At 40.7% G+C, this 22,081-nt stretch overlaps 1 protein-coding gene across 1 annotated transcript in view; it reads left to right on the forward strand.

Moving 5' to 3' along the window:
• SPAG1 (sperm associated antigen 1) overlaps nucleotides 1-11,605 on the forward strand; it is a 99,625-nt gene extending 88,020 nt beyond the window's left edge. The window contains exons 15-19 of the mRNA XM_067017202.1: nucleotides 1,713-1,845; nucleotides 3,740-3,866; nucleotides 8,834-8,998; nucleotides 10,082-10,453; nucleotides 10,562-11,605. Coding sequence (XP_066873303.1) covers nucleotides 1,713-1,845; nucleotides 3,740-3,866; nucleotides 8,834-8,998; nucleotides 10,082-10,453; nucleotides 10,562-10,693 — 929 coding nt within the window. The 3' untranslated portion in view covers nucleotides 10,694-11,605. The remainder of the gene's footprint in view (nucleotides 1-1,712; nucleotides 1,846-3,739; nucleotides 3,867-8,833; nucleotides 8,999-10,081; nucleotides 10,454-10,561) is intronic.
• The last annotated feature ends 10,476 nt before the right edge of the window (nucleotides 11,606-22,081 follow it).

Here is a 22,081-nt window from a genome sequence, read left to right on the forward strand (position 1 = left end):
TCTGTAATATTCTGTTTTAGAGCTTAGATATACTAAGATTTATGGGGACTGTCATTTGGCCACAAAGTGTGAGTTCTTTTGAAACATGAAACATTAGGCAGAAATAGTCTGTAATTTGAAATAAAGGATGAAAAGTTAATATGTCATGCCATTTGTACAGAGGGACAAATAAGATTATTTTTTACATTCCAAGTTTATACTATAAATTCAGTACATCTATCAAGATTTTTAGATCACAGAATTTAAAGGCATATTTTAAAATCTGTTATGCAATTTTATTTTATATCAAGATACTCCATAGAGTAAAGTTATTACATAGATTTAAAACTTTAAATTTTAACATTTTATGTATGTTAGAAAACTTTGGTTGCAAGTAACAGAAAATCTGTTGACTTATAACTGTAAGGAATAGTTTTGGCTCAAGTAACTGAAAGGCCCCAGACAGGCTCTAAAATCAGGCACAACTTGTCAGGGCTCAGGCTCTGGCCAGAAATAATAGAACTGTAGCAGTTTTAGACTTCATGTCTGCACATATCAATGTCCAAAGGGAGAGAGACACCATTGCTTTTGGTGGCATTAATTTAAGAATGAGGAGATATGTTGCCCCAAAGACCCAGCTTTTTTAGCCTGTTATTCTGTTGGCTGAGCTCTGTTGGTATTTATTCTAATGGGTCATGTGCCCATTGCTGAACCACTCCCTGTAATGAAGAAATGCCATGCCATGCCATGAGTTCCTGATCAGTGGGGTCAGCTTCCCCTGGACACATGGGCTGAGTAGGAGAGGAGTGATAGCTGAATGAATGTTGAGGTACCCTTAGGAAGAAGGAAATGGATCCTGAGTGAGGAGTCAGCCATGCTCACTGCAAGATAATAGGCAATAGTAATAGTTGGGACTCTGCAGATAACAGAAAACCCAACCATTAATGTCTTAAGCAAAAGAGGTTGTTTATCGGCACCCCTTGTGGAAAAGTCCACAAGTAGGATAGCTGCAGGGATGGCTGGATTCGGCACTCAGAGGTTATTCTTTAGCTGTCTGTCTTGGCATCTCTCTTGCTCTGTTGGCCCCATTCTCAGACAGATTCTCCCCTTGTATCGCACGATGGCAAAATAGCTCCTCCTTTTATCCTCATGTTCCATGGGAAAGAGCAAGAATTACCTTACCAGAAGCTGCCACTAAAATCTTATTGTAGCTCATTGGCTCTCATAGGTCCATTCCTGACCAATTAGATTATTGTGGCCAAGGGAACATAGTGTGCTGGTTAGTAAAACAAAGATTACTCCAAAAGGTAGGGCTAGGGTGGGATTTGCTTTACTTAAACCTTAGGAGCAGAGAGTGGAGAAGGTGTGATTCTAAGGAAACTTGGACTGCTGGAAGATGTCTAATTCAGGCTTTAATGGGTTTGTTTGTTCACTTTTCATGAAATAGTTACTACACCAAACACTAGATATTTCTATCTCCAGCAGAGAAAAGAAGGCGTGCCATTATGGATAAAAGGATAGAATCACTTGCATTTTATTTTCTAATTTGAAAAAATAGTGTCATAATTGTATAATCATTTTTACTTATAGCCAATTTATCTTTTTAATTTGTATACGTTTTGTTCATTTAGACTTTAGCTCTGGATCGTTTGTGGTCACTTAATTTACAGTATAAAGTTTTGTAAAGGTGCTTATATGAATACTTGCTGCTCTTTTTTGTGTGTGTCCCGTAGATGAAAAAATGTTTAAAACCCTTAAAGAAGAAGGAAATCAATGTGTAAAGGACAAAAATTATAAAGATGCCCTTAGTAAATACAGTGAATGCTTAAAGATTAACAACAAGGAATGTGCCATTTATACAAACAGGCAAGTTCTTTGTAACTTTCTATATTTCTTATGTTAATAGTTTTGATGAAAATATTATAGATAAATTAATTGCCAAATTTTATTCCCATGATTCTGAGACTCTATATAGCAAATTGTTTTAAGTGAGTGTTTTTTTTTTAAAGAGGTAGGGCTATCGGAGAGATTGAAAACATGATGTGTCTTGGAGCTGGGACGTCTGACATGGGCTGCGTTAGGTTCCCGCGTGGCCATCGCTGCTTTGGCTGGTGCTGCTTTGACTCTCCCTGGCATGTGGCCTCGCCGCGGCTCGTGAGGAGGCCTCAGCGCGGTCCTCCAGAGTGGGAGCAGGAATCAGTTGCCTTTCAAACTAGTGTCTTAAGTGCCCCTTTTCTCTTGAAGTGCTAAGGGAAGGGCCTGGCATCTTCTAATGTGTAGTAGGAATGGGCAGATTTGTCCAGAACGCTGCTCAGGTGCCATGTTTAACACATTACGATAAAGATAGTTACCTAGAATATGGTGATTTGGGGATTTTTAGGGCGTAGATAGTCTGCAGTGACAAGGAAGAATAAGGTATGGTTCCTGAAGAATATTGGCTCAGCATGGGTTCTCCTAGCCACTTCAGAAAAAACTTTTAAACTTAATCTCTCACTGCTTTGTTTTTGTACATGTTTTCCTCTTTTGGCAACCTTTTTTGTGAAAAATTCTGTCACTGAACCCAACAGGTATTTTTCTACCCTTCTCCTGTTTAGCCTCGGTGGCCTTGGGCATCAGTGGCCATTAAGTTTTTCCTGGAGACCACCTCCCCTCTTGGCTGCAGTGCAGACAGCTCACTTGCCTGGCTCTCCCCTTCTCACTTTTCTCTTTCCCTGGTGTTCTCGGGCTTCTAAAGGCACAGATCCCTTGTCTGCTCTAATGCTCTCTGGGACATTTAATCCTCTCCCCAGCTCCATTTACCACCTTCCAATTATGTCCTCCAAATCTCTGTCTCTGAGCCCCAGACCCGAGCACCTCCCTCCCTTCTGCACTCATGGTGGGTTATCATCCCTGACCCACGCCTCCCTCTCCAGTCTGTCAGCAGCTCAGATGTCCTACCTTCTAAATTCCTCTTGGGCGTGAGCCTTTCTGTCCACCCTCACCGTCAGCCCCTCCTCCGGCTGACACCGGCTCTCCCTAGACGTCTGCAGTGCCCTCCCAGGTATCCCTGCACAGTCTTGTTCCCTCTGATTCTCCATGCTGCAGCTGGAGCGATCTTCCTAAAACATGGTGAACGGATCGGCCTCTGCTTAAAAACGCATCACTGGACTACCATTAACCTTGGGATAAAGCTCAGCCTCCTGCCGGGACCTCTCTGATCTGGCCTCCCACTCTCCCAGCCTCATCACCACCATAGCGCTCTTTTCTTAGTCCATCAAGGGCACCGCGTTCTCTGTCACTGTAGGACTTTGCACGTGCTGTGCCCTCCCTACATATTAAATCTCAGCCCAGTGCCTTCGCATTGGGTAATTCTCAGTTTGAACTCTGGGCTTCAACTTAAATGTCACTTCTTGTGGGAAGTCTCCCCTGACCATTCCTCCTCCCCTTGCTTCAGCTCCACCAAATGTGATGAGAGTCTCAGCTCTGTGCTACCAGAGCATCCTCTACAGATTTTATTGTGTTTGCTTCTTTTGACTGTCTCTTCCCCTAGACTGCAGCCTCCTTGAGGGCCGGGACTGTTTTGATTGCGGTTGTATCCCCAGGGCCCTAATTCCAAGTATTGCAAGAAAATGCCATAATTGGAGGAAAATGTTAGGTTTCAATTGCAGCAGCTGTGGTATAGAAACGGACTTATTTAGCTATTTTCTGATTTCTGTTAGTTGTCCGGGTTTATAGATATGTTGCTTTTACTTTCATAATGCTGAGTTCCATTACATACCAGAGCCCTCTGTTACCTGAAGCTGGGCGAGTTTGAAGAGGCAAAGCAGGACTGTGACCAGGCGCTTCAGATAGATCTCGGGAATGTGAAAGCACGCTATAGACGAGCTCTTGCTCACAAAGGACTCAAGGTGAGGAAATCTTCGTTTTAATATATAAATGTCAGCTCTGAACAGATCATGTGGTTTTCATGAACAGAAATTGTGGGCTCAAGGAATGACAGTGACATTATCCTGGGATTTAATCCCAGTTCTGTTCTCAGCAGTCCCAAAACCTTGGAAGATGCCTCAGATTTCCCCGAACTATAATGTGGAGCTAGGTAATTTCTAAGATTCCTTCCAACTCAAAAACAATGATTTATTTCCTGATTTTCTAAGGAGTGTTGTTAGTTATAATAGGTCCTCTTTAAAGGACAGGAAGGTTTGTTGCTGAGCTACTGAAGGCCACCAGCAATGCCACTGGATTCCCTTAGCAGGGGACTGGAGTTGTCTGTAGGGTGGGAGGGAGGTATCGGAATGGAAGGTGTGTTCACCCCATGGACGTTGGTAGAGACATGGCAGAGGCTGGGAAGTTCCCTGTGATTTGGGCTTTAAACTGGCTGGTGGTCAGTGTGAGGCGATAGGATGGCATTCTTCTCTAAGAAAACCACACCATTATTTTCAAGGAAAGTATTGTATAATTACATTTTTCTTTATGATGATTCTTCTGTGTGGAAAACTTGAGTGAATGTTCACATTTGTAGAAAATAACATGACAAGGAAAAATCATAACATACTGGGAAATGGCATTCCCTGAAATGGTATTTTTAAAGAATCAAGTTGATTAAGGTTTAATACAATGAAATTCACACATTGTCATTGTACAGGTCATTGATTATTTTTTCCTCTTTAAAGTTTTTTTTAATTGAGATATAATTGACATTTTATATCAGTATCAGGTGTACAACATAGTGATTTGGTATTTGTATATACTGTGAAATGATCACAATATGTCTAGTTCACCACACAGTTAGAAATTTTTTGTGTGATGAGAACTTTTAAGATTTATTCTCTTAAGAGACTGTCCAATATACAGTACACAATTACTATCTCGAATCACCATGCTGTTTACATCTCCATGACTTATTTATTTTATAACTGGAATTTTGTACCTTTTGAGGGCCTTCAACCTTTCCCACCCATCCTCCACACCCCAACTCCCACCTTGCCTCTGGCAACCACCAATCTGTTCTCTGTTTCTGTGAGTTCACGTGGTGGTTTTTGTTGGTGGTGGGTTTTTTTGTTTTTTTGGATTCCACATGTGAGTGAGATCATAAGGTGATTGTCTTTCTCTGTATGACTAATTTTACTTAGCGTGACGCCTTCAAAGTCCATCATGTTGTCACACATGGCAGAACTTCTTTTTATGGCTGAATAATATTCCATTGTATAGATATACCACATTTTCTTTATCTCTTCATTCACTGATGGACAGTTAGGTTGCTATTGTAAATAATGCTGCAGTGAGCATGCAAGTATCTTTTCAAGTTAGTGTTTTTGTTTTCTTTGGATAAATACAGGTTTGTGTCTCAGGTGGCTGAGCAGTACAGTGTGATAAGGGAGGGTGTACAGCAGGAGGGAGAGATTTGAGGGAGGAGTGTCGACCTTATTGAGTTTGAGAGAGTTCTTGTAATTCCCTGCCCATCACTGACAGGGAAATATCTAAAAATATATTCCATAAAACCTAGGTTTTGTTGAGAGAGGGTGGTCATGTTTTTATGTCCTATATCAAATGAGTACGACCTGTGTGCACTGAGTGCTCAGGCTTTTCTAGATCCTAGGTCCCCTCAGGCTGCAGTGGAGCCACACCTCTACCCCTTACCAGCGGGGCCTTGCAGCTGCCCTCCCTTTCCTCCCCTCCCCCACCCTTCTAAGTTTGTTATATAGCACACAGATGAACAGGCAAGTGCAGAGGAGTGTAGGGCAAGGTCCAGAAATGTCCTGAGCGCAGGAGCTTCTGTCCCCGTGGAACTGGGGTGAGTCACCCTCCCAGCATGTGGATGCCCCACTCACCAGCCCAGCAGCTCCACAGCTGCACTATGTCCTGTATTCACAGTGTGTTCACTGTATTCCCAGGGCCCAGGCGACCTGACCACTCCCCTCCCCTTTTTGTTGTTAGCAACTTACTCATTTGTAAACGTAAAGATTTCCTAGGTGGTGTGTGGCACCATGAATTAAAAGAGGCTTCTTGAAAATTTACTCAACTGTTTTTTAACTTAATGGATTTGGGTCCGCGAGGTACTCATGATGTGCATGACTCATGAGTTTATATATGTCCAGACCCTTAGAACAGGTTTATCCCATACTGGCTGCCTGACTCTTTGAACTTGTTTACTTGATTAAAAGTCAGAAGTTGTACCTAATGAAAGACTGGAATTTTATACTTCCTTGGAATGAATTCTAGAAATTGTATTATGATGCAGAAAGATAATCCCAATTTTTAGTAATGCTATCCCACTAGAGTATGAGGCTGGCAGCTTTCCTGGTCTGATTTCTTATAACTTGATCTGTATACCCTGTAGTTTGAGTTATGTGCCAAGTGAATTTAATTTCAGGATCTTCAAAGGCTACCACTGCTTACAAAATGCATCAGAACTCACACCTGGATCGGCTTCCTGTGTGTGACTGGTGAGGAAGTGGCACAGGGGCTCACAGGGAGCTGGGGCCCTGCCAAAATATCTCAGATATCTTGTTTGTTTTCTAGCTTGCTTTACTTATTTTTATTTTTTCTGTGTGCCAGGTTTGAAAAATATAGGGCTTTCCTTAATGTTCAGCTGTTCTTCATAAGAAAAGATAATTGAACATTTTGCTTTTACTTACAATTTATGTCTTCTATTGAGTGCCACTCACGTGCTAGGCTTTGGGAGCATAGTGCCTGCCTTAGGGAATTCACAGCCAACCGGGTATGCTGTCAGGCCAAAGTATCGAAGAGAGTAATATCTTCTAAAAGAATTGCTGTTATTGGAGTTTAAGCACATTTATTAAGAGTAAATGTTATCACAAACACGTGATTATACTTTACCTTTTTTTTTTTTTTTTTGAGGCCTAATAAGGTCATTAGCAACTTTTAATGTCCTCCTTTTTGCTGGAGCCGCGCTTTTCTCTCTGTGTGAGCTCTGCTCTGCCCTCCACTCTGCGTGGCTGGCTTCTCTGACACCTGTGTCAAAGGAGACTTCTTCCCCTCATTAGCATCCATTTCCATCCTTGCTTCTCTTAATTGCATAAATGACAATGCACACTTATTTATTTATTCATTGGTTCACTTGTTTTCTTATTGTTTCCCCTCATAAGACGTAAGCTTCCACGAGGGTCGGGGCCCCGGCTGTCCTTTCCCCCATGGTGTCCTAGCCCCCTGGCCCACGGAGGGCCCAGATCTGGTCTGACGCTGTGTTGACCCGGCAGCCCGGCCCCTCCTCTGCCACCGCCTCCCTGCTCCATGGCCGTCCCCACTCCTCCTGCTGTCGGGCCCTCTCTTCACACTTGCCTGCCTCTGTTTAACATTTATCAAAGTGTATTTCTTGCTTTCTTAGGTTTCTTCCAACCAGACAGATTGGTCTTTAGGCACAGACTTTCCTTGAATGGGTGAAAAAATAGTCATGTCAACTCCTTGCTGGTGGCCTTCTATTTCCAAGGCTGCAGCTCACAAATCTCCATTTTCAGGCCTCTCACTTGAGCTCCACAACTGTCTTATCATTCACCTTCTGCTCATTGCTGCCTTCATCATCTCAAAGATTATCTTTCTATGCCTCAGTTTCCTCATCTTTAAATGGGGACAATAGCAGTATTTATAGGGCTACTGTGGGACTAAAATAAGAATACTTGCAAAATGTTGAGATGGGTAAGAGTTAGCTATTATTACTCCCTCAAGTTGCCCCGCTGTCCCCGCTTCTTGCCTTTCAGTATGATTCCGTGCCTGGAACGCCTAGGATGGAAACAGTGTCATTTGTTTTTTGTAGCAGGTTTTCCAACTGCGCCGTTGTGACACAGTGCTGTGTGGAGATTGTTGTTAATAGCGCTGATGTACTACAGTTTGTAAACAATTACCTTTTTAAAAAATAAGTTAGAGCAGGTTTAAGGTTATCCCTTTTAAACACATCACTCTTGTTCTAGTATGTTGCTGGGTGGAGTGGGAAGGGCTGCGGCATATTACAGCTCGTCCCCCAGGAGTGTCACATAACCACCAGCTTATTTTACCTGTGCTTCAGCGTCCAGTGCATGCTGTTATTAATATGTCATGAATACTTGAGAGGTTACACGTCATTGGAATTCCTGGCCTCCTCACAGAATTAATTTTGGCTTAATCAAAACACGGGTCTAGTCTGTAGTTCTAGAATGTGGCTTGTCACAGCAGACTGTGATTCTGTGGTGTCCGTCTCTGCCAGCAGATTCTGTGCAGTGTCTGGTTAAGCATAGATCCCCTTCTCCTTCCCCTCAACCTCTCCAGTGTATTGCCGGACTCTCTATGGAGGAATAAAGGTTGACTCTAGACTGTTTGAGCAGTAGGCAACTCAAAGGGTGTTACAGAACAGGGCATCATGGAAACAGCTAACACTGGCCCAGCTCTTTCTAAGGCTAAGCCACTCCCATGTTATTTTATTAATGCGCTCAACCTCGTGAAAACTAGAGTAGAGAATCTCTTCTCATCCTTACTTTAAAGATGAGAGAACTGAAGCTCAGAAAGGTTAAGTGGGATCTTGCTCAAGCTTTCACTGCTAGTAGGTGCTGATGTGAGGCCGTACGCTCTTTCGTCTATTCATTCAGCAGACCACAAATGCCTGTGTGTGCCAGGGACTATGAAAGCTGTGGTGGTACAGAACTTAACTTGCCTTCTAACCCCAGATTCTATGTTCACTCTTCTGTAGAGGATGTCCACTGTGCTGTGGGCTACAATATTTTAGCCCAAGACTTACCTCATAGGCCTAATTTTACTGCTGCGGTACTAATGGAACCTACTGCACACACTCTGTACTCGTCTCACCAATTTCACTCCCACGCGGGCTCATCTGTGCCCCTTCTCCTTTTATGTATGAAAATTATTGTCTCTGCCTTCCTGCTTTCAGAATTATCAGAAAAGTTTAAACGATCTCCATAAAGTTCTCCTACTAGACCCAAATATTATTGAGGCAAAAATGGAACTGGAAGAGGTAACCAGAATCCTGAACGTTCAGGATAATGCAGCATCATTCAACAAAGAAAAGGAGAGAAGGAAAATTGAGATTCAAGAGGTATGTATATTTGATTATCTCTGAAAGTACTCTTTTGGAGATCCTATACTCATATGGGATTCTGAGGTCATATTCCTATGACTTTAAAAATTTTCGTGTTTTTATTCTGATGATCAATGAAGACATTTTAGCAAATTACAATGACAAGATTTTTCTTTTGTTGTGATAATTAGCCATTGCATTTCCCAACTTGGGTCTAAGGACCCTTGGGTGTCTGCATTCTTCTTTCTGTGCTCCCCTCCCCCTGTACCCCCTGGCCTGTGGTTTTATTGCTTCCACTCCAGGTTGCCCTGCAAGCCTGTGGCCACTGAGCTTTGCTTCCTGGTTGACCCAGAGAACCCTACAGGACTGATTCAATTTCAGTGGTCCTGCACACCACACCCCATAGAGGGTTCATGATTGATTTAGACTTTTTTAGTAAACTTGTAAACAAGACCGGCCTCATCAGAGGTCCTGGACTACCCTAGAATCAAACCTACCTTTGTGATTTCAGACAACTCGATGCCTTGTGCTGTAGCCTTTTGTTTTGCCTTTAGTGAAGAATGTCAGCTCTTGGATTCCTGTGTATTCATGAATACTATATCAGCTGCCTATCATCTTACATTTCTACTAAGAGTTAGAGGCTAATATGTGAAAGAAGCTAGGGAGTTTTTTCCCTCTAAGGAGGGAAGGAAAAAGCTGTTTTAAGAGAACTGAAAAATGTAAGTTGACTTCTCTATCAAATGTAATGAAACAAGTAAATGTAAAATTTATCATGAAGAAGAGATATAAAGTTGTTACAGGTCTTCTTTATGCAGCAGCTTTTACTTGTGGAAAATTATAAAATTTCACTGTCATATTCTCAGTGTCAAAATTTTTTTAAACTTTAAAAAAGAATGCTTTTATGAACGGATACTTACACTTTAAAAGTTCTCTTCCTAAAAAAAGTAGATTTTATGATTATTACAAGTTACATATTTTTCACTTAGAACTTGACTAAACTACAGTCCACTTGTGTTTTTCAGTTCCTTCCCGTTTTAATAAAGGTAACTTGGGGTGTGTGCAGTGGTCGTGTGTCACAGTGTAATCTGTCTCCCCCTGAAGGTGAATGAAGGCCAGAAAGAGGAGCCTGAAAGGACCTCAGAGGACGTCTCCACTGACTCCCGTGCTTCTGAGAAGGGGGACACAAGCAACGGGCCACGAGAATTCTATGAGAAACTACCAATCCCCAAGCCTAACAACGCCTACGAATTTGGCCAGGTTATAAACGCCGTCAGTACTAGGAAAGATAAAGAGGCCTGTGCACACCTGTTAGCCATCACTGAACCGAAAGATTTGCCAGTGTTGTTGAGTAACAAACTTGAAGGGGATACATTCCTGCTCCTCATCCAGTCTCTGAAAAATAATCTTATTTATAAAGATCCTTCTTTGGTATATCAGCATCTTTTATATCTGAGTAAAGCAGAAAGGTTTAAGGTAAGTGGCAAACTATGTTATTCATGGAGATTGATTTATTTTAGGGTTTTTAATAACAACTTTAAAATGCCAGTTTGTATGCTAATATAATTTTTCTCCTTCTTTCAGATGATGTTGACACTGATTAGCAAGGGCCAAAAGGAGCAGATTAAACAGCTCTTTGATGACCTCTCAGACACACCAAACAAACATTTTACTTTAGAAGATGTGCAGGCCCTCAAAAGGCAGTATGACCTTTAAATAAAGATTATTGTTAGGTTTCTTCCATGCATGTATGTGTTCCAGTAATGCTAATGAGATGGTATTGTAATAGAGTTGCATGGATAAAACCTGGCTTAGAAAATATCCCTTGGTCTGGACTATAAAATATTTTACTTATTTTTATACATAGAACACATATATTCTACAATCTGCTTTTTATTAGTTGTAAATATTTTCTTATGTACCAGAGCTAACACCTTTATATTTAATAGTAAGTATATCTGGAACTTGTTAAGATGCATTTTAATTTATATTATACATTTTCTTTTAATAACTTGTTAAAATTTTGAGTTAAATTACACTTCTTTGAGCTATGAAGGAGTCCTGTTAAGTCTTGATAGAAATGTATTTCTTTACAGTTCATTTTTAAAAGTGAAAATCATTAACAGTGATTATTACATCACTTTTATTTCCTGCTGATATATATAAATCTCATTTTATACTACTTGTGGATTACAGGCCTCTAAGATGAAATGTAACACAAGTCTATAATATGAAATGATTATTAAACAAATTGTGATTATTAATTTAGAACTGTAAGAGGAACTTAATTTTTTCTAATATGGAAGCATTGCCTAATAATTAAGAACAAAAATTGCCTGAAATTCTACTACTTTTTACTAGATTTTTAAAGGCAAGTTTCCTTTATGTGTTGCTTATATAAGCAATAATGAAACAACCACTATATAAAAGCAACTAAGCCTGCATTTCTATTTGAATTGTCACTCCATTTCCCCCAAACATTTGAAATGACTTCTCCCTCTTTCCCCCCACCCTCCTTTAGGCATGATCATACTTATTCCCTTAGTGCAAAAGGGAAAGTGAAGAACTCTTTATATTGAGAGCTCCCTTGTTAACTGGGTCAGAATAAAGATGTTTCTTACAATAAAACCTTCAGGTCTCTATCACTGTGCTGTCATTTATTCCTGTAGTCTTTGGTCAGGTTTCTTTTTCTGAAGCATTTTCTTGTTCTTTAGAAGAGCAGAGGTAAGATGACTATCACATTCATTATTACCATATCCATTATTATCTAATATGTAATAATTAAAGAATATTTAAAGTATTGTGGGTAAATGGTTTCAAACTGTGCCGTTTTTTTTAAAAAACTATTCTTTCCTAAGCTCATAAATGAAAATCTGCTGTGATGGGTATTTAACTCTAGTCTTCAAGCAAACGAACAAAACAGTTTTCTCCTTTTGAATGATACTAAGTTTCTGTGCAAGTACATGATGGAGTGTATTAGTAACTGTACAGTAGAAACATAAAAAGGAAACGTTCTCTTTTGTTGACAGTTACATACCCAGTACTAGCTGCACGGGGCAGCCTCTCCCGAGGAGGAGGTGGGAAGCAGTGAGCAAGTGCCGTGTTGTTTCTCCCCAGCCGGAGTCCTGAGGGGGGAACTCCATGACTGAAGGAAGGGAAGAGAAAGTGAAGGAAGCAGATAAGAATATCAAGGGCATTTAAAGGAGCAGAGTTCCTGCAGACAGCTTCAGGACTTCAGCAGGAAGTCTGCCCACAAGCCTCTGGGAGTACTCTACTTAGGGATCTCCCCACTGGGTCCATGGGCACCCCCAACACCCCACGTGCTAAACCCACACCTCCTGCCATTCTGTGGCCAGACCCTTCTGCACGCTTCTGAGTGCTGCAGCAGTGAGGGCAGGTGCAGTAGTTGGGGTGTTCTCAGAAGGATGCACCAGAGTCTGTGGGTAAGGGAGAGATTGCAACTGGAGCTATAACACTACGTTCTGGAACACAAAAGAGAGGTTTCCAGCAGCCAGTCTGGTGAGTTTTAAGAATAAGGAGAAACATAAAAGGTTAAGAATTCTGCCACAAGGCAGAACAAGAAGAGTGGAGCAGGTCCACCCATTCAGAAACCAAGGAAACCCCTCATATAGCAACACCAATGATTAGTATCCCAACTGAAGGCAACCAGTAAAGATTTAAGGAGGTGTCTCCTATTTCAAATGCAAAAACAGCAACACAAAAATACAAGGAACATGAAAAAACAAGAAAATATGTCACCTCCAAAAGATACCAATAATTCTCCAACAATCGAGCTCAAAGCGACAGAATACTCTGATGTAGCTGATAAAGAGTTCAGAATAGCTGTTCTGAAGAAACTCAGTGAGCTACAAGAAAACTCAGAGAGACAGCTTAATGACAATAGGAAGGAAAATATGTGAACAAAATTAACTCTTTACCAAAAAATCACAAAAAAGAACTAAACAAATTCTGGAGCTGAAGAATTCAATGAATGAGATGAAGAATGCACTGGAGAGCCTCTGCAGTGGCGCAGAGCAGATGAAAGACAGAATAAATGACTTAGGGGATGAGAATTTTGAAATAAATCAGAATAAAAAAGAGCAAAGAAAGCATGCATGCTCTATGGGACTTGAGACAGAGAGCAAGTATCAATACTAGAAGAATTGGGGATCCAGAGGGAGAAGGGGACAGAAAGTTTACTTAAAGAAATATGAGCTGAAAACTTCCTAAATCTGGGGAGATTTGGACATCCAAATTCACAAAGCTAGTAGATCACCCTATTATCTAAATGTGAAAATACCTTCTCCAAGACACGTTGTAATGAAAATACCAAAAATCAAAGATAAAGAATTCTAAAGGCAGCCAGGGGGAAAAAAAATTGTAACCTACAGAGGTACATCCATTGGGCTATCAACAGGTTTCTCACCAAAACCCCTGCAGGCTAGGACAGAGTGGGATTACATATTCAGAGCATTGAAAGATTAGAAACTCCCAGCCAAGAATATTCTACCTAGAAAAGTTATTCTTCAGATATGAAGGAAAAATAAAGACTTTCTCAAGACAAACAAAAGCTGAGGGAGTTTATCACCATTAGACCTGCCTTGTAAGAAATGTTGAAAGAAGTTCTTCAAGTTGACATGAAAAGAGGCTCATCAGTGACATGAAAACACCTTTATACCTGTAAAGGTGAAAAATACATGCTCAAATTTAGAAAATTCTAATTCTATAATAAGACGGTGTGTATTAGCCACTCAATTACAGATAAAGGTTAAAAGAAAAGAGTATTAAAGGTAACTATAGCTACTATAATTTGTTAAATACACAACATAAAAAGATAGATTGTGACATCAAAAATGTAAAAGGGGGGATAGTGAAGGGAGGAGTCTTCATAGGTGAATGAAGATGCTGTCAGTGTAAAATGGACTTTCATCTATGAGCTGTTTTAGCTAAGCCTCGTAACCACAAAGCAAAAGTCTAGTGCAGATTCCTGAAAGATTTCAAAAAGGGAAAACAGCGTATCACCATGGAAAATTACCAGTTTACCAAGATGAAACAAAAGGAAAAAGAAACATAAGGAAAAAACAGAGGGGAAAAAAACAATGGAAATAGAAACCAGAAAGCAAATAAGATGGCAATAGTAAGTCCATACATATCAATAATTACTCAGAATGTATGGATTGAATTCAACAGTTAAAAGGCACAGAGTGGCTGGATTGATTAAAAAAAACAAGACCCAACTATATGTTTCCTCACTTCAGCTTTAAAGACACACAGGCTCAAAATGAAGGAATGGAAGAAGATATTCCATGCAAGTGGAAACCACAACAAGTGGGGATAACCATACTAATATCAGACAAAATAGACCTTGAGCCAAAAACAATAACAAGAAGCAAAGAAAGTCATTATGTAATGATAAAGGGGGTCAGTAAGCAAGAATTTATAACAATCATAAAGATGTATGGGCTCAACGTAGGAACACCTAAATATATGACTAAGTGGGATTTATCCTTGGGATAAAAGAATGGTTCAACACATTTGAGTTAATCTTATATACTGTATTAATAGAATGAAAGAAATAAATCACATGATCATCTCAATAGATGCAGAAAAAAGCATATAGCAAAATGCAATATCCTTTCATAATAAAAACCCACAACAGACTGGAAGAAACATAACTTAACATAATATAGGCCATATGTGACAAGCCCACAGCAAACATACTCAAGAATGAAAAATTGAAAGCTTTTCCTCTAAGGAACAAGACAAGGATGCACACTCTCACCATTCTTATTCAATACTAGTATCAGAAGTTCTCACTAGAGCAATTAGGCCAGACAATGAAAGAAAAGGCATCCAAATAGGAAAGGAAGAAGTAAAATTTTCATTATTTGCAGATAGATGATATGATTTTATATACAGTCAGCCCTCTGTATCCATGGCTTGAATTCTGGGGTTGATTGAATCTACAGATTTAGAATACATGAGAGGTTTATATAAGGGACTTGTGCATCTGTGAATTTTGGTATCAGTGGGGATTCCAGAAACCAGTCCCCCACAGATACCAAGGGACGACTGTATAGAAAATCCCAAAGTCTCAACCAAAAAAACTGTTAGAACTAATCAACAAATTTAGTAAATCTGCGGGATACAAAATCATCATACAGAGTTGCATTTCTGTACACTAACAATGAAACACCTGAAAAATAAAACTATCCCATTCACAATAGCATCAAAAGCAAAATACCAGGAATAAATTTAATCAAGGAAGTGAAGGATCTGTACAACGAAAACTACAAGACTTTGTTTAAAGAAATCAAAGATGATGGGCTTCCCTGGTGGCGCAGTGGTTGAGAATCCACCTTTAGGGGACACGGGTTCGAGCCCTGGTCTGGGAAGATTCCCACATGCCGTGGCAACTAAGCCCACGTGCCACAACTACTGAGCCTGCACTCTAGAGCCCACGAGCCACAACTACTGAGCCTAGAGCCCATGGTCTGCAACAAGAGAGGCCACCACAATGAGAAGCCCGCACACCGCAACAAAGAGTAGCCCCTGCTCGCCGCAACTAAAGAAAACCTGCACACAGCAACAAAGACCCAACACAGCCAAAAATAAATTTTGTAAAAAGGAAATCAAAGATGATTCAAACAAATGGGAAGATACCCCACACTCATGAATTGGAAGAATTAATATTGTTAAAATGTCCGTATTACCCAAAGCCATCTATAGATTCAGTGCAATCCCTATCAAAATTCAAATGGCATTTTTCACAGAAATAGAAAAAGAAATCCTAAAACTTTGTATGGAGCCACAAAAGACCCCCTATAACCAAAGCAACTGTGAGAGAAGAGCAAAGCTGGACGCATCACACTTTCTGACTTCAAACTATACAATAAACCACAGTAATTAAAACACTATGGTACTGGCATAAAAATAGACACATAGACCAGTGGAACAGAATAGAGACCCCAGAATTAAACCTCCACATATATGCCAACTAATATTAGACACGGGAATCATAAACACCCAATGGGGAAAGGGTAGTCTCTTCAACAAATGGTATTGGGAAAACTGGGTAAACAAATGCAGATCAAGGACTTATAAGACCTGATACTTTAAAGTGCCCATCAACTGATGAATGGATAAAGAAGATATGGAATATATATACTCAAAGGAATATTATTCAGCTATGAGAATGAAGGAAATCCTATCATTTGTGACAACACGGATGGACCTTGAGGGTATTATACTAAGTGACATAAGTCAGAGACAAATACTGTGTGATACCACCTATATGTAGAATCTTAAAGCTGAATTCGTAAAAACAGTGTAAAATGGTGCGTATCAGGGGGTTAGGGGTGGGGGAATAGACGAGATGTTGTTTAAGGGTCCAAACTAACAACTAGTAGATAAATAAATAAGTCCTGGAGATCTAACACAACGTAGTTATTATAGATAACAATACTTGTATTATAAACATCAAACTTGCTAAGAGACTAGACCTTAATTAGTCCCACCACAAAGAAGAAATGATAATTATGTGATGTGATAAAGGTGCTAGCTAGCAGTACCACAGCAATCATATTGTAGTATATAAATGTATCAAGTAACATGTAGTACACCTTAAACTTATACAATGTTATATGTCAAATGTATTTCAATGTAAAAAAAATGGCAGGTGATATTTTTTTAGCTTCACTTTGTGCCAGGCACTGCACCTAGTTTATCATACATTGTCTAGTTTAATCCTAATAACAACTCTGTTACAGATGAGGAAACCATGGCACAGAGAAAATTAAAAATAGAAAGGTTAAGTTAAATTAAATCCTTATGAATTAACAAGGATTACAAATGCAGCAAATGGTCAGTCCAGGATTCAAACCTGGGCAGTCTTTCTTTTGAACTCATATGCACTGTGCTGTGTATCGGAAAATTTTAAATATATGAATGGAATAATGAGTAAGGTGCCTGGCCTTTAAGAGTTACAGCTTAGTAGAGGCAATGGATATGTAAATTTACCAACTTTGGTACCCCAGTAGAGGTATTTAGAGGGATTACGCAGAGCAAGAGGAGTGCCCAGCCCTGCCATGAGATGGTCAGGAAAGGTTTCAAGGTGTTAATATTGCAGTTTGAGTTTGCCATTTGGATGCAAGAAAAAGATATGAAATCTAAGATTTTAAAAATGTCATGAAGAGACTAGGGGTAGGATGGGAATAAAACACAGACCTAAAAAAAAAAAAAAACAAAAAACACAGACCTACTAGAGCATGGACTTGAGGATATGGGGAGGGGGAAGGGTAAGCTGTGACGAAGTGAGAGAGTGGCATGGACATAGATACACTACCAAACGTAAAATAGATAGCTAGTGGGAAGCAGTTGCATAGCACAGGGAGATCAGCTAGGTGGTTTGTGACCACCTAGAGGGGTGGGATAGGGAGGGTGGGAGGGATGGAGATGCAAGAGGGAAGAGATATGGGGACATATGTATATGTATAACTGATTCACTTTGTTATAAAGCAGAAACTAACACACCATTGTAAAGCAATTATACTCCAATAAAGATGTTAAAAAAAAAAAAAAGAAAGAAGGATGTGCCAGGCAGAGGAGATAGGAGACACAAAGGCATCAAGATGCATAGTGATGATGCGTGTTGAGTGAAAGGGTGAAATATCTGTACCTGTTTGGTGAACTGCATTTCATCTTAGTGCTAGTGGAGCCTAAGCTTTATGTGATAAAGCCTGAAGGAATTATAACTGGATAAAGTAGATAGCTGCATGCTGCACATGAAATGGTAGCGATATCGGAGTTTTAATTGTACGAATAGTTCTTTTCCTAGTTAGGCATTACCACTCTTAACCAGTACCTGGTTTTCTTCCCCTTCTGGGCATACCCCAAACGGTACTCTTCAGCCTCTTTGTGATTGGTTGGAGCCAGGTGACCTCTTCTGCCAATAGGGTAGAGCAGGGGTCCCCAACCCCCGGGCCGTGGACCCATGCTGGTCCGTGCCTGGTAGGAACCGGGCTGCACAGCAGGAGGTGAGCGGCGGGCAAGCGAGCCTTCACTGCCACTCCCCATCGATCCCCATCACTCGTGCTCAGCACGCCTGGACCATCCTCTCCATTCGCTCACGTTACCGCCGAACCAACCCTGTCGGTGGAAAAACTGTCTTCCACAAAACGGGTCCCTGGTGCCAAAAAGGTTGGAGACCGCTGGGGTAGAGGTAAAAGCTGTCCGTCACTTCTGGGCCAGAGTACACACGAGCTGGCACAGAGCCCTCACGCTCAGCCTTTTCCCTCACTGCAGTGACTGTGAAGGCCTCATGTTCCAGTTAGTTGGTCACAGGATGATGACCCCTCCAGCAGCCTGGTGCTTTGAGTGTGGGTCTGAAGCAGAGGCCTGCTAATCTGCCCTGGACGGAGAACATAAATAAGAAAGAAGCTTTGTTGTGTTGAGCCACTGAGATTTTGGATTGTTTGTAATCATATCCAAAGACTTAACCTCTCACAGTCTGTTTCTGTATCTCTTCTACCTTAAGTCTTTAAATCTTTCATGAGTTCCTGGCCTGTCAAGCCAACTTCAAATGGTTCATCTCCACCTGGATGTCTCATTACTACAAATGTAATATCCCGCAAACTAAACTCTGTTCCCTCAAACTTAGGCTTCACTTGTTTGGTGAAAGTTACCAGCATTCATATACTGGCCTTGGCCAGGAACTTTGGCTTCATCCTAGACTTTCCTTGCTCTCTCAAACTCCACATCCAATACTTCATGCAGGCAACTTGTTTCATTACCCAGTATGGCGTACTCACTCAACACTGTCTACTTTCAGGGCTTCCCTGGTGGCACAGTGGTTAAGAATCTACCTGCCAATGCAGGGGACACGGGTTCGAGCCCTGGTCCGGGAAGATCCCACATGCCGTGGAGCAACTAAGCCCGCACGCCACAACTACGGAGCCTGCACTCTAGAGCCCGCGCACCGCAACTATTGAACCCATGTGCCGCAACTACTGAAGCCCATGTGCCCAGAGCCCATGTTCCGCAACAAGAAAAGCCACCACAATGAGAAGCCCGTGCACCACAACGAAGAGTAGCCCCCGCTCGCCGCAGCTAGAGAAAGCCTGCGTGCAGCCACTAAGACCCAACACAGCCAAAAATAAATAAATAAATAAATAAAATAACTTAAAAAAACAAAACAAAAAAACACTGACTGCTTTTGCACAGAATGCTTCCCTGCTCCCAATGCTCTTCTCTCTTCCCTCCAAAACAACCCACAAGAGTGGGTTCTTAGTCATCTTTTAAAATCCAGTTCAAATGGATTTTAAAATCCAGAGGATTTTCCTCACCTCCCTTGGCTGAGTTAGATGATCTGTCTTTGTTTCCTCATGGTGCCATGTGCACAGCTCCATCAGAGCTCTAAGCACTGCTGCGGTGTTCTGAGTTGACTTGTCTATGACAGAAAATGTGTGGTTTAGTTCTGTTCCCTATTTTGATGAGCAAAATGCCTGACACAGTAGAGACTCAATAAATCTTCATGGAGTGAATGAGAAGCATTGCTAACTTTATCATTATATGTTAGGGTACATATATTAAAGTATTTCAGCAGAATGTTTGCACTTGTTATATCTGATGGGTTGCTGTAAATCATGCATCCAAAAGTAGAAAAGCCTCAAAGTAATTCTCTATTAGTGAGGGTGATTTATCATCAAAGTTTAAACTCATGCCTTAGGGACCTTTTTAAGCAGTTTCTAGACTAGGAGTGAAGGACAAAATAGTAAAACAGAAAAGGAGAGGAAAAAAAAAAACACAGGCTCTGAAAACTATACATGACAATATACCTGAGCAAATCATAATCATTAACTTTGCATATTTTTAAATGATTAGTAGATACTGTCTCACTGACAATCATGTTTGTGGTGGAATAACCTATGAAAATACCTTTTAAGCTACACACAACACAAGAGACTATCATTATTTCTGGTTCATGGACAATATGAAAGCTCCCTCTGTAGAGAACCTGAGTCTAGGATTCTATGTCTCCTAACTATGGCCCATCAGTTAATGTCCAGCCTCTGCAGCTGTTACCACATGATCGCATGGTCCACTGCCCTGGCTACCCTCAGCCTCCTGACCTTCGCAGAAATAACTGAGGCCACATCCCATATGACTGCTCCAACCGGCTTCCCTTCCTCTTGGCTTATGACCAAATGTTCCCTGCTCCTTCTCTCTCCCAGAAAGCAGTATTCCTCTTCTTCCTAATGCTGACCCTTGATCCCACCCCCAAGAATAACACCTCTTTTGCATCTGCAATATGTCCCTTTCTATTACCGCCCCCCTCTCAGCCTACAAACTGACTCAACTCTTCCCACCTAAAGAAGAGTCCCTCTTTCAACATCCAAGCTTCCATCCTTTTCTACACCATCATGTTTTCAAAAATAGATACTTTTCTCCATTTTTCCCCACCTCCCAAATTTCCTTTTTTGAAAGAAATTTTGCTTCTACTTCCCATCACTATTGAAACTGCTCTCAACAACCTGGATCAAATCCAGAAGCCTTTTCTTAGTCACAGAATTGTTATACTCTTGTAGCCTAGACATTTTTTAGAGATAGTCTCACCTAAAGCTAATCCCTTTATTTATACTGAAGCCCAAATAAGAACACAACAGAATATTGTATAGTATGAAACGCTGAGAAGTGGTGACTGCGTTGGTTTTGCCCTTTTGCTGAGATTTGTGGGCAGAGGACGTGAAACTGGAAGGTGAAGAAGCAAAGCTTTAAGGGCAGCTATAATACTGACGCTAAACTGGCTATTATACTTCTGAATGGCTCAGAATGAGCGCTAATCTACTTAGGCGTATTCAGAGAGTACCTCCTCCATGAGCAAGACCTCAAAATGCAAAGGGCTGTACACACTGACACTGCAAAGTGGTGAATGTTCTGAGAATCTGATGTTTTGTCAGGAAAGCTTCAAAAACATGGAGCGTCAAGTTTAGCCTGTTCATTTCTACTTCTTATGCATGTTGGTGAAAATTCCCTTCATGTGACCAATTTGTGGTGCCTCCCTGTTAGGGGTGGTAGACTCCTCACTAAAGCCCTTCTCAGAAGGAAGTAAAGGGTTTGATGCTATGTTGTGTGCAAAGAGATTAATCATGAGTTATAGCAAAACTTACATTAGAGTGAGTTCAAAGATTATGATACTTGCTTTTCTATTATTTCATGGGTTTGCTATCTAGAAACAGGGTGAAGCAAAGCGGGTTCATTAGGAATTGGTTTTACTCTCCTATTAGCCAGTTGACACCACTCAGACCAAAAGGACCCTTAAGGACTGATGTGGAAGTCATGGGCTGCTGCCTCTCTCAATTCCCCACACAAGAGACATCTGTTAGCGTGAAATCTGTCTCCATTTCGTCAAGTTTATCGGTTTTGATACCTTTTGCCAAAAATCAAATAAAAAAGATGGGTGAAGGTTAGTTAATAATAAAGATAGGTGAAAAAGCAGCAGGAGACAGAGCTGCCCCTTCTTTTTTTCTGGGAAACTGCTTTAGTGCATAGACTTTGGCATTAGATAAACCTGGAATTAAATCCCAACTCAGGATTTAATTGATACTCACGAGCTGTATAACCTTGAAGACTTTAGATTCCTCATCTGCAAAATGAGGAGGGATCCCTTCCTACCACTCAGGGTTGTAGGATTATGTAGTTCTTGTAAAATGCCTGGTGTTACTTCATAAGTTCCTTATCTTACTTTCTATGTATAGAACTCCTGTCTTCCCATAAGTATAATGATCTCATCTATATTGTTAGAAAAGGATAATAAAGCTATTTTCAAATATTAGGGACAACTTTATATTTACTTACTGGGTCACACACATTAAGACCACACCAATAGAAATGGGATAGCCAGAGAAGTGGTCTGGTGCCATCTCCTGGAAATCAGTCATGTCACAACAGCCAAGAGATTGCTCCACATGTTGAGTTTAACAACCTATTTGTAACAGCATGTGTCTTTTCCAACATGTCACTGTTTTGAAAGTGAGCCAACACAGATGTATATTGAGTCTGGCATAGGTTGGTAGGTGCTTAGCAAATGTTGAATGAATGAATCTA

This window comes from Kogia breviceps, chromosome 17 (genome assembly GCF_026419965.1).
Source record: "Kogia breviceps isolate mKogBre1 chromosome 17, mKogBre1 haplotype 1, whole genome shotgun sequence".
Lineage (NCBI taxonomy): Eukaryota > Metazoa > Chordata > Mammalia > Artiodactyla > Physeteridae > Kogia > Kogia breviceps.